Genomic DNA, 16,674 nt, shown 5'->3' with positions numbered 1-16,674 from the left:
TGGGAGAGGGTGAGGTGCTCGAAAGAGGGGAAAGAGACGGAGGAGTAGGGGGATAGGGCAAGTGGTGTCCTTGAGATAAGGGCTACACCACCGCCACGGCGGTTGGGGCGAGGGATGTGGTGGGAGGTGTAGCCGGGTGGTGTGGCCTCCGTGAGGGGAAGGTGTTGCCTGGGGTGAGCCAGGTTTCCGTTAAGGCCATTATGTCAACGCTCTCATCAAGGATGAGATCGTTGATGACCAGGGCCTTGTTACAGAGCGTGCGGACGTTTTGTAGTCCGATGTGGAGGGAGCGGTTGACAGAAGGGTGTGTGGGAGGGGAGGGGGGTCCAGGTTATGAGGCAGGCAATAAGGGAGGAGAGCTTGGCTCCCCGGGTCTGTGTCCGGGGTGGCTGGTGAGTGTGGTGCGGAATGGGGCAGTTGGTGTGGCTGCTGCTGGACAAACAACGCCGAGTGCCACGGTGAGCCCGGCGGAGAATTCCCAGGCTGGAACAGAGGGAGGTTGTAGGAGGGTCAAGTGGGGATAGAAGGCGAGAGGGACGGAGAGAGAGGACAGAGCGGGAGAGATGCAGAGGTTGGAGGGTTTGGGGGTAGGGAGGAGGGAGGGAGGGGGTGAGGGGGCTCGGGTCAAAGCGGCAGCCATAGTGCGCACGCGGGGACCGGGAGCGAGCCGTCAGGTGGATGGCATTATCCCATAGACTGGGGCAGCCAACCCAACAGGACCATGGAGGGGTCTGATGTGAACTTTGGAGGGGTGGGGTGGTGGCGCAGAGGTTTTTTTTTTTTGTTGCGCGCGCACACTCCTGAAAACTAAACTATGACATCAGCGGTTCCCCGAACGTAGGCTCAGGCTCCTCCTCGCGCTGTCCTGCCACCGCTCCCCGTGTGGCTGCACTCCCTGCCGCCTCGTGCTTAAATACCTGGGTAGGTAGGCCCAGGCTCCTCCCCGCGCTGTCCTGCCGCCGCTCCCTGTGGCGGTGCAGAAGAGCAGTGGTCCTAATACCGATCCCTGGGGGACGCCACTGTACACTTCCCCCCAGTCAGAAAAGCAGCCGTTCACCACAACTCTCCACTTTCTGTCTCCCAGCCAGTACTGCCACTGTCCCTTTTATACCATGGGCTTGTCCTTTCTTACAAGTCTTTCATGCGGCATTTTGTCAAATGCCTTTTGAAAGTCCATATAAACTACATCAACTGCACTACCTTTATCCACCCTCTCTGTTACCTCATCGAAAAATTCTATTAGATTTGTTAGACAAGATTTGCCTTTAACAAATCCATGTTGGCTGTCCCTAATTAACCCATATTTTTCTAGGTGAAGATTTATTCTGTCCCGGATTATAGTCTCCAGGAGTTTCCCCACTACTGATGTTAGGCCGACTGGCCTGTAGTTCCCAGGTTTATCCTTCCGTCCCTTTTTGTACAGGGGAGTCACATTGGTCACTCTCCAGTCCTCTGGCACCACCGCTGTGTCCAACGAAGATTGAAAAATTGTAGCCAAAGCCTCCGCTATTTATACCCGTGCCTCCCATAGTAATCTTGGTTGCATCCCGTCCAGACCGGGCGACTTATCTACCTTCACAGCAGTCAACCTTTTCAGTACTTCCTCTCTATTTATACTTATCCTATCCATTTTCTCTACGCTCTCCTCCGATACTGCAGCATTTGGTGCATCCACTTCTGTTGTGAAGACAGACGCAAACTACTCATTCAGCACATCAGCTATGCCCTCTGCCTCCACAATAAGATTTCACCCTTGGTCCTTAATTGGCCCCACCCTACCTTTGACTAGCCTTTTATTCTTGATATGCTTGTAAAATATTTTAGAATTCCCTTTAATGTTACTTGCTAACCTTTTTTCGTATAATCTTTTTGCCCCTCTTATTTCCTTTTACAAACCTCTTCTGCACTTCCTATATTTGGTTATCTTCTGTATCTTGGGTTTCACACCTGTCATACGCCTCCTTACGCTGCTTCATTCTAGATACAATTTCCTTCGTCATCCAGGGAGGTTTGGAAGCCCTACTTTTCCCTTTTGTGGGAATGTATTTATTCTGTCCCCGAGCTATCTCATCCTTGAAGCCTTCCCACTGTTCTTTAGTTGTTTTGCCTGCCAATCCTTCTTTCCAGTCCACCTTGGCTAGGTCCCTTTTTAACTCACTGAAATTTGCCCTCTTCCAGTTGAATATCTTCACCTTAGATGGTTCCTTGTCTCTTTCCATATGCACTCTGAATCTAATGATGTTATGATCACTCTTGCCCAGATGCTCTCCCACTGACACCTGCTCCACTTGCCCTACTTCATTCCCCAGAACTAGATCTAGCACTGCTTCCTTCCTTATTGGGCTGGAAACGTACCGATCAAGAAAGTTGTCCTGTATGCATTTTAGGAATCTTTCCCCCTCCTTGCCCTTTGCGCTGTTGTTTTGCTAGTCTGTGTTGGGATAATTAAAGTCCCCCATTATTACGACTCTATTGGCCTTGCATCTATCTTGAGATCTGCTTGAAGATCTGCTCATCTATTTCCTTCCCACTATTTAGTGGTCTCTTGTATACTCCTACCAGTGTAACAGTTCCTTTTTTGTTCCTTAATTCTAATCAGATAGATTCTGTTTTGGGCCCTCCAGCACCTCGACCCTTTCCACAGCTATAACCGTATCCTTGATTAACATTGCCACAACCCTCCTTTTTTTCCTTCCCTAGCCCTCCTGAATACATTAGAGCCAGGAATATTCAACTTGAGCCAAGTCTCTGTTACTGCTACTACATCGTATCCCCTATGACCACTTGAGCCTGCAGCTCACCAATCTTGTTTGCTAAACTCCGTGCATTTAGGCACAGGCACTCCAAGACCGACTTGACCTGTTCTGCACTTCCCCCCCCGTATTGTTTTCTCTATTTGCTAACTCTTTGTTTTTTGCATTCCTTTCCCCCTTCAAAACTAGTTTAAACCCTTCCAAACAGCATTAGATAGCCTGTCTGCAAGCACATTCGCCCCAGCCCTATTTAGGTGCAACCCATCCATATGATACAGGTCCCACTTGCCCCAGAACTGGTCCCAATGATCCAGAAACCTGAAGCCCTCTTTTCTGGACCATTTCTCCAGCCAAGCATTCATATGCTTGATCCTGCCATTGTGGTACTTAATAATAAAATAATCCTTGCATTTGATATAGCGCTTTTCACGTCGGGAGGACTATTTGCCTGAGGCACAGGGAGTAATCCAGAGATCGACACCTTGGATGTTCGATTCTTTAGTATGTTCCCCAGCTTTTGATATTGATTCTGTAGAGTCTCAGCCCTTTTTTTTACCAATATTATGGATCCCCACCTGGACTACCACTTCTGGATGTTCTCCTTCCCCCTGAAGAATTTCTATCCACCCTTTCTGCGATGTCTAAGACTGTTGCACCAGGGAGGTAACATACCATCCTTGATTCCCGTCTTCTGTTACAGAAACGTCGGTCTATACCTCTCACTGTTGTATCCCCTATAACAACAGCATTGCTCCTGTTACCTATGTCCCCCTGTTCCACCAATCGGTTTTCACTGTCCTACCTGGAGATATCAACATTCTCAACGTTCAGTACAGAGTACTGGTTTGAGAGTGCTACACTATTGGGGGCATTCTCCCCAGTCCATCCCCTCTTCCTACCATGCCGGACAGTCACCCAATCATTTTCCATCTGAACCCTCGGTGTGTGGGATGGGGTGACCACCTCTTGAGGTGTCTGGTCCATCAAATACTCACATCCGTTGAACAAGTTTGAAGCCCAAGGCTCCATCACCCCTCTCTCAGGGGTCCCATTATCTGCAGGACTGATGAAACCATCCTGTCCCTGAGCATTAACCGGATGGAAGCATCTCCTGAGCCTCAGGGGAGTGATGGTTTCCTCCATCATCCAGGAACCTCTCACTGTCCCTGAGACCTGAGTTCAATTCCAGGCAGGGCGAAATCATGGGCAAGTTTCCTTACTCCACACGCCTAATAATAATCCCTCCAAAAACAATAAGAAATTGGTCATTTTCAATCTACGACTGTTTGTGGGACATTGCTGTGCGTTCGCCCACAAATATACAGTCAATTCACTTTACAGTGTGTTCTGTAAAGCGCTTTGGGACATCCTCCCGACGTGAGAAGCGCTATATCAAATGCAAGGATTATTATTATTATGGAGCACAAGGTCTGCACCTCGGCTTCCAGCTCAGCTACTCTCAGCTGGAGCTTCCTGAGTTGCGGACACTTGCTGCAGATGAAGTCGCCCGGGCTCATAGCCTCCCACATGTCACAGACCTCACATTTAACTTGCCACATCATCTTCTCACACAGTGTTTTCAATATTTTTTATTTTGTTTTTTTGTTTTAATTTGCCGTCAGTGTTGTGGTTTTTGACAGTTTGTTGATGTTTGTCCCTGGTTCGGCTGTTGAAAAATGACATCACACCTACGTCACTTTTTCTTTTTTTTCGTCGCTCCAACAGTTCAGAGACTGCTGCTCCTTTTATGCTGATCCCTAAGCCCAGGCTCCGCCTCCGCTCTGTACTGATTGCTCTCCCCGAGTGGAAATTGTTCAAATAAAATGTAATGTACCCAGATCTTTTTTTTTCCCCGTCTCTGTTTTCAATAGGGACAGCAGTCGCTGGACAGACATCTGACTTTGTCAATCAAGTGTTGGAAAAAACAGGAGAAGGGGACCCAACAGGTGGTCTTGATGGTCTTCGAGTACCCACATCAAAAGTGTAACGTGCCACCGTCTGTCAAAAACAGCTTTAGCCTCTAGTTACATGTTGGCCATTTTTGTGATAAATGTTTGATTCATTACAGCAAGCAACCTTTTGTTAGTTGTATTAGACCTGCTTTGAAGAGGAGAAAAAGATCTCATGTTAACGCATTAGAGTTCTATAAAACCAATAATCAATATAAGTATGGTTGTGTATGCTCAGGTACAGCAAAGTCAATTTTATTCACTTACAATTTGAAGTGACCTAGAGATTGATACATAGTGTATGAGATGCTGGTTGGAAGCTTATGTTAAGTTTCAGTAGAAACACGGTTGAAGTGATTGAATCAAGAAATCAAAAAAATTATAGTTTGTAGTTATTTTTAATGTTAAAACCTGTTGGCGAATATTTTTCTCGTTAACACCATTACTATAGTTCCCTTTGTATATACTATATTCTTATATCATTAAGAATGCGTTAAATATTTCATATAGTAAATGACATGGCCTTTTTCAGAGCATTGCATAAGTATTTAAGTTTGAGAAAGGAGTAATATTCTTTGTGCCTTGTATTTAAAAAAATAAAAGAATAGTTGTAAGGTGTAATAGATGTACAGTGAGTAAATTTTATGGATTTAAAAGTATTTGTTTATTTTCACTCTTTGGCTGTTTAAAACCATTATGAATGTATATAGGAACATTTCAATGATGTAGATATATGCCACAGAGTCTGTATTGTATAAAGATGGATATTGAAACAAGGGTTTCGGTACTGTTCAGAAATATTTGCACACTATTTTGATTGTTTATTTTGTACCAAAGACAAATGCAATTATATGGCAGAATGCCAGTGAAGTAAAGTTTTGCACAGCTTACACTGATACTGAATTGAATGTAATAAGGGTTGGGGTTAGGGTTTTACTAGAACTGTGAAATCTGTTGCGTGGGTCCAAATATCCACAGAAAGAGGAGTATACTTTATACTTTATAAGTATACAAGTATACTTTATAAGACTTTGCTAATCCTATAACTCTATTGTTAAGCTTGTAGAAAAATCAGATATTGAAAGAGTTCATGAGCTCTTTATTTTCTGCAAACGTAGGTGTATAGCAAAAAGAATGTAATTCTTATGTAGTTTTGTGTTAACATTTCAGTATAATATAGTGGCTTGCAATTGCTACATTACAAACGGGGGAAGCATGTATATGGTATACTCTTCAACCAAGGCAAATAACCAAAATTTAATTTTTACAATATTTATACTATTGTATAAAATGTATATGGCCTACATATACTAAAAATCCTAAGTTGCCACCTTTTGCATTAATTGCATGTCAGATTTTTAAATGTTGATCGGATGTAAGAAGCTCTTCTAAAGCTATATATTTTTGTATTCTTCAATTAGATAACCTAAATACATAATGTAAAGAGTAAATATGTGAATACTGTTAATCTTATTTGCTGATTGCTATAGCTTATGCAACTAAGATATTATACATAGACCAACTTAGTTTTTCGCTTTTGTTTTGTAGGCATTGCTAGTAACTGGATTGAAAAGTTAGTTATGTCACTTTAGTGGGTCATGGGTACAAAAGGTGCTTCACACATAACTGACTTCATTCAAAGCAAAGTACTACACAGCCAAGAGGTGTTGTAGGACTTCAGAATCTAACCTTTACATCCATTCTGTATACTACTGGCAATCTAGAAGTGTAGTTTTGTTTAAGTATTCCATGTAAATAAAGAGATTGAGCTTATTCATTGAAAACATTTTATTTTATGAATATTAGAAAAGCACTTTGTCACATTGCATTTGTGTTCCTCCCATTTGCTGCTACTCTTGACCTGTAAGAATGCTACAGTGATACTTGATTTATACCTGTTAGTAAAATGTATATTTCCTTGTGGGTAACAAGATGAAAGCAAGCTGTGCAGCTTTACATTTTACCAGGGGACTCTGTGGCATTAAACAGTCTAGAAATGGTTGTAATTTGATGCCAGTAATATCTTGCTTCCTTTTTCCATGAAATATTTTAATGTATGTTAATATATAAAAAATAACCTTATAAAAAGAGAAATGTATAATGTTCTACTTGGAATTTTGATATACTGAGCATGTTGAGTGTTCCTGTAGTGATTGGTTTATCCTTGTCATAAGCTTTGGAAGAACAGACTTTGATGCTATCTGTAGTCAGGAGATAAGCTTGTAGCACTGAAAAGTACTTCTATAAATTGAAGACTGCTTACTCTCGTCTTTGGATTTTAAAGTTGTTGTTTTTCATATCAATAGGCTGCATTAATCACCCACCTGTTCTCAACAGCGTTTTTTTTATTCAGGCACAATTGCAACCAGTTTTACAACGCAGCCAAGCCTAGATTTAGCAACCACCTTACACTAAACCACCAAATTGGTATTTGGTTCAATCAAAAGATTGACTCCCACCCCCCCACCACACACGCATTGTGTGTTTTATGTACTGGTAAGCCAAAACAATGGAAATCAAAATTAAAAGCAAGCAGGTCCATTGAGAAGTAGAAACCCGGCAGCAAAGCAACCAGAAGCTTCAAAGCAAACTTTAAGCCTTAATAAAGTGGGTTATCAAATATAACCTTTTACATGTGCTAACAGAATTATGTTGACAGCTAAACTTGAATTCAGCTAAGCTAAGTCTTATGATGGTTTAGGTGGTGAATTGAAGTGTAATAGAGAATAATTTTAGAGCTTAGGATGATGACTAATGCTGCACAAAATCACATTGATGTGAAAGCTGTTCATTCTTTAAATTTATTTGGATATTTTAAGATGAAATATCTCAGTGGTATTCTGTGTATGTAGTATTATGATTGGCCATAAAACGACTCAAAATTCCTCATTCCAGTGTCCTGTCTCTATCCTCTCACCACAACTCCAGTGAAGTATTTTATAATTAAATACATTTTTGTTTGTGAAGGCTAACATTCCAAATATCGGTCAACAAATTTTAATTTTATTGTTTGTTTATGTTAATTGTGAAATTTAGCTACCATGTATACCTCCATAGTAAATGGCAAATTTAGTATAAGGTCCTAGTTTATATTTAAGCCCAGTAAACATCAGAATGTTTATTTGTGTTCAGAGTTTTGAGTACATAGAGTATTCCGCAAGATGTGGAAATGGGAAACCCCCTCCAGTTCTAGATTGGTTTCTGAATGGATCGGTTTGATCTGATAATCCAGTGATTTCCTAGTCCACACAATTAAAAACACTGCAATTGTATGTATGTACTTCAGTTTCATTTCAATGAAATTTGTGGTCAAAATAGGAAAAGGGGAGTTGCGAAGAAGGTTTCCTAACATAATTTCATCTGCAACTAGTGTCCCGTGGGGTGGTTGTAGAATGTTAAAGCATAGCTCTTTCCTTTACTCCTTAAAATGTAATGCTCTGCAATGATTAAGTGATTGGGTTTTCACTTAAAAGTTGACAGGTGTGTTGGTCCAATACTATCTACTTCAAGAGAAAAACAAATTGTGTTTGAAACACAATATATAAATATATATATTTAGTAGTGGCACAAAAAATTATTAGTTTTGAAATCTTGGTCATTTATGCAGTAGTCTTCCATCCATGAATTAAATGAAAACAGTGCTCGCTTTACAAGACATTTTGAACTTTGGTCTGCTTTCTTTTTATTTGGTACTACAGCCAAGTGTTGTGTTTGACTGGCCAAATAATGGCCTGCAACCATAATTTTGTTCACTCCTAACAGTGTTCTTCATTTTAATTCTTCCAGTCTTGGTTTCAAAACACAAGATGGTGTGATTGATGCAGATGGGTGGAGAGAATTCAAAATTATGGCAGTTCACATCTTGTCACTGTCTAATGAAAAGTTACACAATGTATATAATGTCATAAGAAAAATATCCTGGATTTTACTTTCATTTCTTGCGTATTATCAATTTATGGCATCATTAAGTTAAAATACTTGTACGCAGCAAAGCATTGCAAAGTAGATATTCATCATTAATCTTAGTGTAATAAAGAAAGCCAGACTTAGTGAAAACTGCTTGTAAAATAAAAGTGATGGTTGCCTTTTTCTAAGAAAGCTGTTTTAGTGGAATCTTTGGTTGTAATTGATATGTTCATCTATATAAACTGCTGTTGCATCCCATAAAGAAAACTCTGTGTGTGTATGTCATACTTAGAATTTGCATCAACTAATTATAAGTGACGTGTACAATAACAATTGCTTGCTTCCTTCCCTCTTCCCCACCCCCACCCCCCCACCCCATATCTTACCGACTTTATTTAATTAAGCCTGGTGGGCAAAAGCAATGTGTTCACGGTATTTGATGTTCATTTTAAACCCAACAATTCCACGATCCATTGAAATGAAACCATTATTTATATTGTACCCGGAGGGAGTAAAACTCACGTTGATTAAAATTCTGTGTCAACTGTACTGTACATGTTTTTGTTTTTAATGTGCCTTTTATAGAGGGTTAATGGCTCCCAGAATATATTGGCTGAAAGTAATAATGTCCAATCTTCATTTAACATTGCGTTGGTACCTTGGTATATGTCGTTTGGATGATACTTTGCTGATTTTTAAAGTGGAAAACAGCCTTTTTGAAAATAATTTTTTTTTGGGGGGTTCATTCCACATTAGATTTTATTTGGGTAGTATTAAAGTATGACAATCCACATCAACAGTAGCACAAAAANGACTTTCCAACAACATTAGAGGTTTAACTCTCGACAGCGCAGTATTGTACTGGCTGCTGTCAAGCTAATTGAATCTTAAAGACTGAACTACAACTGTGCAAATGTGTTCTGGTGAAAGAGCTATCACTCCAAAATTAACTGTTATGAATAGTTGTGGCTACTGATTGATTGGCTTTTTCAAATGAGCGGTCATGGGTAACAATAAAGGTCACATGGAAATATTAGCTGATGTAAAGAAAAGGTGAAAGACAAACTAAGTATGGGTAATGATCGGCCAGTGTGTTTATAGCTTGAATGGTATGACTGGGATTGATGGTGATACACGGCAGAGCCTTGTATTACAACTGATTTTATATTAATTTAAATCAATGTTTGAGTGTATATAGATGTACTGTGCCATTTAGTGGTAGGACATGGGTTTGCATCCATGATTCCCCACATGCTGAGGTCCAGTTTTGGCTATACCATTGGATGGTGACACCAAATAGTGGTCAGGGATATTCTCACAGGAAGGGAGAGAGCATTTTGGCGAGCAAGTTATTTTGGGCTTCACTCACACACTTGGTTAGTTACAAATGGCCTGGGTGTAGGCGAACTGTGCACCTGCTTGGCTGGGGAATTGGGCAAGGTACAGCGAGACCTTTTTAAAAAAAAGTGGTGGGGGAGGGGATGGAGAGTAATGGTAATTACCAATTATACTAAATGTATGTTAATGACAACCTGGAGGCATTTTGTTCAAACCTCTGTGTAGGTTTATGCTAGTGAAAGGGTTTTAGTTCATATTAATTTGCTGACTACAGAAACATGTGGAACACAATGAACAATGTTGTGTTGTGTTTTGGTGATTGTGCCCCTTTAACAATTTTCTTATTGCATTGTATCAGCCAGGTGTTGGTACTACAGCTTCTTGTAACCACAGTCTGAATTTCATATTGTTTTGCAGAGATTATAATAAAGTAACTAAACTGCAGAATGTGTGTGCCTCAAATCTTATTTTATTTTTGTTATATATTGCACCAAGTTGAAAGCAAATGGACACATAGAAACATAGAAATCCTACAGCACAGAGGGTGGCCATTTGGCCCATCAAGTCCACATTGACTCCAGAGTAAGGAGATCAGTTTAATTTGCATATCCATCTCTAGAATTTTACTGTAGCTCAGTGGCTGGAGCACTCACCTCGCAAGCGAGGGGACTTGGGTTCGATTCCCGGGCAGGGTGAAACATTAGGCAAGTTTCCTTACTCCACATGCCTGTTTACCTCGGAACCCGGTTCTTCGTCGATTGACGGATCGCTTTTCCAGGAGTAATACCTTAAAAAAAATGTACCATTTGGTCACTCAATCCACCACTGTTTGTGGGCTGTTGCTGTGCGCAATTGGCCACCGTGTTTCATACACAAAATATATGGTTAATTAACTATATGCTGTCCCTGACCACTAAGTAAATAGTCTGGAGTGAGGTTTATTTTGCATTCCACTGCATGTCTGGACATGTGGGTTTGTGGCTCATGTGCAGTGTATCAGTGAGTGCTGTGGGTGGGATGTGGGAGGAGCACGTGCAGTGCGTGAGTGACGTCCTCCCGACGTGGCGGCGCTTTACCACGTGATGTGAGTGAGTGGCGCCGCCCCCGCGCGGCCGCCGTAGTTGCGGAGCGAGTGATGGCGGCGCCGGATGTTCATGTGCGGATCTGCGCTCAGGAGATCGTCAAATATGACCTGGAGATCAAGGCGTTGGTGCAGGTACCGGGGCCGCGGCTGCTGTGGCCCTCTGTGCACATTGCCCTCAATGTTGGTCCCCGCGCCGCACAGTCTGCGAAGCTGTTTGAGCCGCTGAGGCCTGAGAGTCGCTCTGACGCTCTGTCAGGATTATGTGATGATGATGTTATTACCGTTTAAATCACCATTGGGGGAGTTTCTGGGTGGATCTCAGTGACTGTCAGTCACACTCATACACCGCCGCCTGACAGAGGGATGTTACTTTTCTCAAATAATAACAATAGAATTATACAGCACAGAGAAAGAGGCCATTCGGGCCATCTTTGAAAAGAGGAATCCGAATCAGCCCCACTCCCTCCCCACAGCCCTGCAAACTTAGTGACGTTGCCAAGTCCTGCAAAGCTATAATAATCCTTATATTTCATCAGCGCTTTATTACAACATTGAGATTGATAAATTAGCTGCCGCGTTTCGCCCACTGAATACAAAGTCAGTTCACTTCACAGGGTATCCTGTGAAGCGCTTTGAGACGTCTCGAATAAGGCGCTGTATCAAATGCAAGGATTATTATCACCTGGTGAGGCACTTTTAAGACCTCTCGATGAAGTGATAGGGCGCTGTATCAAATACATGGATTATTATTATCCGTTGGGCGTCTGCCTTGCATTGTTGTAGGCAGCTGAGCTTGGGGACAGGGTAAAGCAAAGCCCTTAAACTGAAACAGTGGCTTGTGTATTTTTAACCAGCCTTCCTACTTTTATAAAAGCTCAGATTCCATTTCCCAGAATTTGACTCTATTTTGCTCTGTTTTTCAGTGCTTTAGAACATCCTCCCAACGTGAAAGGCGCTATACAAAATGTAATTTGTTCTTGTCTGAAAGCGCTTCACAGTAAAGTGGAGGCACCGTGTATTTTTGGGGTGAAATGCGGCAGCAGATTACGCACAGTAATGTCCCACAAACAGCCATGCAGTGAGTGACCAACGTTTTCAATATTGTAGACACAAATTACAGATGAGCTATCTACACACAGGATGTTTGCTGAAGTCCGCATGTCTTTGGCAAAGTTCTGTACAATATATTCACATTTCAGCACTTGGATAATGCCTGGATTTTGGAACATGCTATTGGTTTCTTTGCAGGATATCAGGAACAGCCCAGGGCCCCTGAGTTTGCTCACTGAGTTGAATGCGAAAGTGAAAGAAATGTTTCAGCAACTCCGATTTCGAATACAGGTGAGTTTCGTCCTGAAAGTTGAATCATCAATATTGTGGAATTTACAGTAGGCTGGTTTGGATACCTTTGACTATGGTGATAGATTTCCGCATGTGTCAGACACCCCACTGACCAAAAAAATGAACACATGTAGCATCTATTCCTTAATTGAGTTTCCTTCAAAAGCAATTTTGCATTTATTTTTCAAAAAAAAAATACCTGTTAGTTCATTAATTGCCTTCCAATGGTAATATGTTGTGTTCAGTTAAATCCCACATATTGCTGTGTGGCTCAATCTTGGGTGTCCCTTGTACAGCCTTGCCAGCCAAACATGGAAAGATAAGAAATCTCAAAACTTCTATTATAAAATCCTCTTTTGCTGAAGGCAAAGTGATTCATTCAACGGGATCAACAGAAATAGCCATGGATTATATGAAAGATTCTGTTAGTTTACCTTTAGTGGGTCAGTGTTTCTGATCTTTGAGCTGTGTCTTACAAACAACTACTGAGATGCTTCTCTAATATTGCGGAAGGATCTGGAGCAGATGGCGAAGGAACAAGACCGGGAATCTGATAAGCAAGCTCTGCTGGCTGAGGTGGCCAATCACCGCAAACAGATGTTGAGGTAACCGGCGCTCCATCTGAACACCTCTCAAGTGTTCTCAGCTAGCATACATTTCGAAGGTCATATACTTGTCTGCTGTACTCAAAAAGGTTCTGTAACTTTAATGATATTGAGATGCCAGAGGGAACGAGCACAGGAGGTAGCTTTAGGACCCCCATACTGTGTTTTTCAGCATTTATCTCAATTTACCTTTTACTAACCAGGTCTTTTTGCGAGTTTTCCCCCAACATGTCTGAAATACTTTCCACCAGACTTACCTTCAGCTTTGTGATTTAAAAAGGAGTTGGATCAGAGAGGAATGGATGGCAAGGGGGGAATGGAGGAGGCAAGATGACCGATAGTACGGTCAATAGCACTGTGACAATGGACCAAGTGTTGCAAACTATCTCTATTGGTTCATTGCCTGCTATCCTCACAGCAACACTGACGATGTCCTATGTTCCTTCGAAGCAACCAAACCACTTGGCGAAAGGCAAACCTGGCCTGCAAGCTTGCCATAGACAACAGTGAAAAAGATGAGTTGCTGCACGCTGGCGATTCTTCTCTCCGACAGCGGTAAGTTCACTCCCTCGAGAGCTCATTTTATTTCTGCTCTGATACAAGCCACAGAGGAATCACTGTGCACCCTCCCAGTTTTTTTTAATGATAATCCTTGCATTTGATATAACATGAATCAAAGTCCTCATAAGGACATGATGTAATATGACTACTGTAATAAATGGTTAGCCCTTTCTGTCGTTCGCAATTTTTTTTATTATTAAGTGGAACACTAAGAAATTTGCCATCCAGTGTAAAGTATGCTTAGAACAATGAATATCTTGGAGACCAGACACATAGGCCTGGATTTCAGTGTCCAGATCTGAGTTTAGATGGGAAGAGAACGAGATGAATTTGGATCACAATGAAAGGCGATGAAAAATGACAGACGACTCACGGTGTTGGAATCAATTGCCTTGGGTTACAGAAAAATGACAAAGGAGGGTTTGGTTCAGACAGCGAGCAGCATCACAGAGAGCCTGATGAGCATCAGCCGAATGATGGCACAGCAGGTGGAGCAGAGTGAGGAGTCAGTACAGTCACTGGGTAAGCACAACCTGCGTTTATCCAATATCTTTCACTCAGGGTAACAGCTCAGAGCGCTTCACAGTGATGGGGTCGGAGAGTGAGTGTACCTGTACAATTAATGCCTACTGCCTTTTAGAGGATAGAGTTCAAAATCCTCATCCTCGCTTTCAAAGCCCTCCATGGCCTTGTTCCTTCCTACCCTTGGGCCCTGCTAACCCCATGCCGACCTATCTGCTCCCTCTGCTTAGTGGACTCTGGCCTGCTTTTGGTGTTTTTAACCCCACCCTGGAACTCTGTCACACAGTACACCCCTTGCCTCCTTCAAAGTCCGCTTCAAGACCTTCCACTTCGACCGTGCCTTTGGCCACTCTCCTACGCCTTCCTCCCTACCCTCCACCCCTCCTGATTCCAACCACCTGGGTTCAAATCCTTGACTGTCCAGTCAAGGATTTGAGTGTCCTCTCGACAGGAAAGGCGCTATACAAATGTCATGTGTTGTTGTTTTAGCAACGTCATCGAGAACTGTTCAGGAGACCAATGAAGAATTCAAAGCAATGACTGGGACCATCCAACTGGGACGCAAACTGATCACCAAGTACAACCGCAGAGAACTGACGGACAAGCTGCTCATCTTTCTCGCCTTGGCATTGTTTCTGGCGACTGTGGTGTACATCTTAAAGAAACGCCTGTTCCCTTTCTTATAGAACCGCATCAGGGTGCAGACACCAACTGGGAACCATTTATTTAAATACCGCATTGGTGAAGATGAAGGACCCACTACAGATCTTAAATTGTGAGGTGAAGTGAACTGAAATGGCAGCACACTCTATAGCCTCCTGGATTTTATCTTATGATCTATCCGTTCTATTCCTACCCAGAGGTTATAAGTAACTTAAGAAGGAAACACAACTGTTTTTCAGCATTAAAGGCCTCTACTTTGTTCATAGCCTGAGAATTGACACTAGCCACAGCAGTGTAAAAGCTAAGCCTTTAGAATACATACATTTTTAGTTAAAGTCTGACTCACATTGTATTGCATTAGATTCCACCATGTTATAAACGTCTGTTTGCTGACCACAAGTCTCGCTCTCACTGCTCCCTCCTTTTCGGAACATGGTTGACTTTTGTTTCCTTTCAGAGAGAGACAGGCACTATTCACTCACTTCATGTCTTTATTCACACGTGAATCTGGACAATGCGTGTCAGCAGCCAATTTAATATAGGGGGGGAGTGTGGCATCACAGCCAAATCTAATCCTATCATCGCTCTCTGAACAGGTTCAGCTGTAACACCCGGGACTGAAAAGCCAGCTGTCTGATGCTCACTGGCTGGGTTCACTTTGTGCTTCGGATGACCACTCGGGCAGGTACAGGGGAAGGGAAGCGAATGTGGAAACTTTACCCCAGTTAAAGCCAATATGTTTGGAGAGAAGGGGTTAACATCTGTTAGTTAAAAGTATAAGGTGGATCATAACATAATACTTAACTTGTGGACTTGAATGGCGCATAATATATTTTATTTTATTTCTGATGTTCTGCAGTCAGATATACAAATTTAGGTCTGGAGTGGCACTAGTTCGTACACAGTATCTGGTTATTTTCCATATATATTCTCTGGGACGTTATGCTGCATGAGGGGCAGTCCAAGTTGTTATATCTCAACATTGTAAATGCAAACATATCACTTTAATCTTGGAAACCTGTTTAGGAAAAATTCTTTCAAATCTAGGGTTTGCCGTAGTTCAATGGGTTTATCTCCCTCTGTGACTGAATAATTGGCACACTAGATTTAAGCAATAAACAGTGTGTTACTATACAATAATTGTTCTGAACATCTTGACATATGTTGAAATCCATCATAATGCTTAATTGAACCTGGGTCCTCTTGATTGCAAGGCGAGTGCTCTAACCAATACGAGGTTCTACAAGGTACCACAGAGCAAGCATCCTGCTGCCTCCCCCAGCTTTCCCACGCTACCCCTGCAGGTCTTGGTTTGCAGAGTTAACAGCAGTAATATAAAATCCTGCCTGTTTTATTTGCATCAATAAACCACATTCCAAAAAAAACACTTTGTGCAGCCAAAGTATTAAATGGTACAATAGTTAACAATGATACATCAAAAATTTTAATAATAATCCTTGCATTTGATATAGTGCTTTTATTGTTAAAAATTGTAACAATAAGACTAAATAAAGAACAGTGGTGAAATTAACCACCAGGTGGTACAGGAGAACAGTTTATTTCTTGAGTGAGATTTCAGTATAAACTTGCAATAACAAAAAAAATCCTTGTATTTGATACAGTGCCTCATCACATCTTCGAGACGTCTCAAAGCATTTCACAGAATATACTGTAAAGTGAATTGACTATATTATGTGGGTGAAACGGGAGTCGTGGATACATTTTGTACTACAAACGATCTACATAAAACCGGATTTATTTTGCATTTCATAAAATCTGAAGCTGGGACTGAGTGGTGTTTTAGGAATGTTTAAAGTATGTCACCAGTTAACTAAATGTCCCATTTGTCTCCTTATTGATCTTGATGCAAGAGAGGATCATACTGGATGTGGTTGCCTTTGGATCCCAGTTTAACACTGTTCTGACCCCTTGATCTTGCCCAGTTTTCACAA

General features: G+C 41.8%; 2 protein-coding genes across 3 annotated transcripts in view; both read left to right on the top strand.

Annotated features, from left to right (window-relative positions):
- The window catches only part of crebrf (creb3 regulatory factor), a 42,200-nt gene extending 34,613 nt beyond the window's left edge, over nucleotides 1-7,587 (top strand). For both annotated transcript variants that reach the window (XM_007906647.2, XM_007906648.2), the window contains one exon: nucleotides 4,625-7,587. In XM_007906647.2, coding sequence (XP_007904838.1) covers nucleotides 4,625-4,740 — 116 coding nt within the window. In that variant the 3' untranslated portion in view covers nucleotides 4,741-7,587. The remainder of the gene's footprint in view (nucleotides 1-4,624) is intronic.
- Nucleotides 7,588-11,066: 3,479 nt separating this feature from the next.
- On the top strand, nucleotides 11,067-15,117 carry bnip1b (BCL2 interacting protein 1b). Its single transcript, NM_001292232.1, is given in 6 exon segments — nucleotides 11,067-11,162; nucleotides 12,279-12,371; nucleotides 12,885-12,976; nucleotides 13,427-13,531; nucleotides 13,941-14,059; nucleotides 14,549-15,117. Coding segments are annotated over 6 exon segments (687 nt in total). The 5' UTR covers nucleotides 11,067-11,081; the 3' UTR covers nucleotides 14,746-15,117.
- The last annotated feature ends 1,557 nt before the right edge of the window (nucleotides 15,118-16,674 follow it).

The sequence above is a fragment of the Callorhinchus milii genome, unplaced genomic scaffold (genome assembly GCF_018977255.1).
Source record: "Callorhinchus milii isolate IMCB2004 unplaced genomic scaffold, IMCB_Cmil_1.0 Scaffold13, whole genome shotgun sequence".
Taxonomy (NCBI): Eukaryota; Metazoa; Chordata; class Chondrichthyes; order Chimaeriformes; family Callorhinchidae; genus Callorhinchus; species Callorhinchus milii.
The sequence above is the reverse complement of the archived record's forward strand: the minus strand, read 5'-3'. Positions and strand labels throughout refer to the sequence as shown.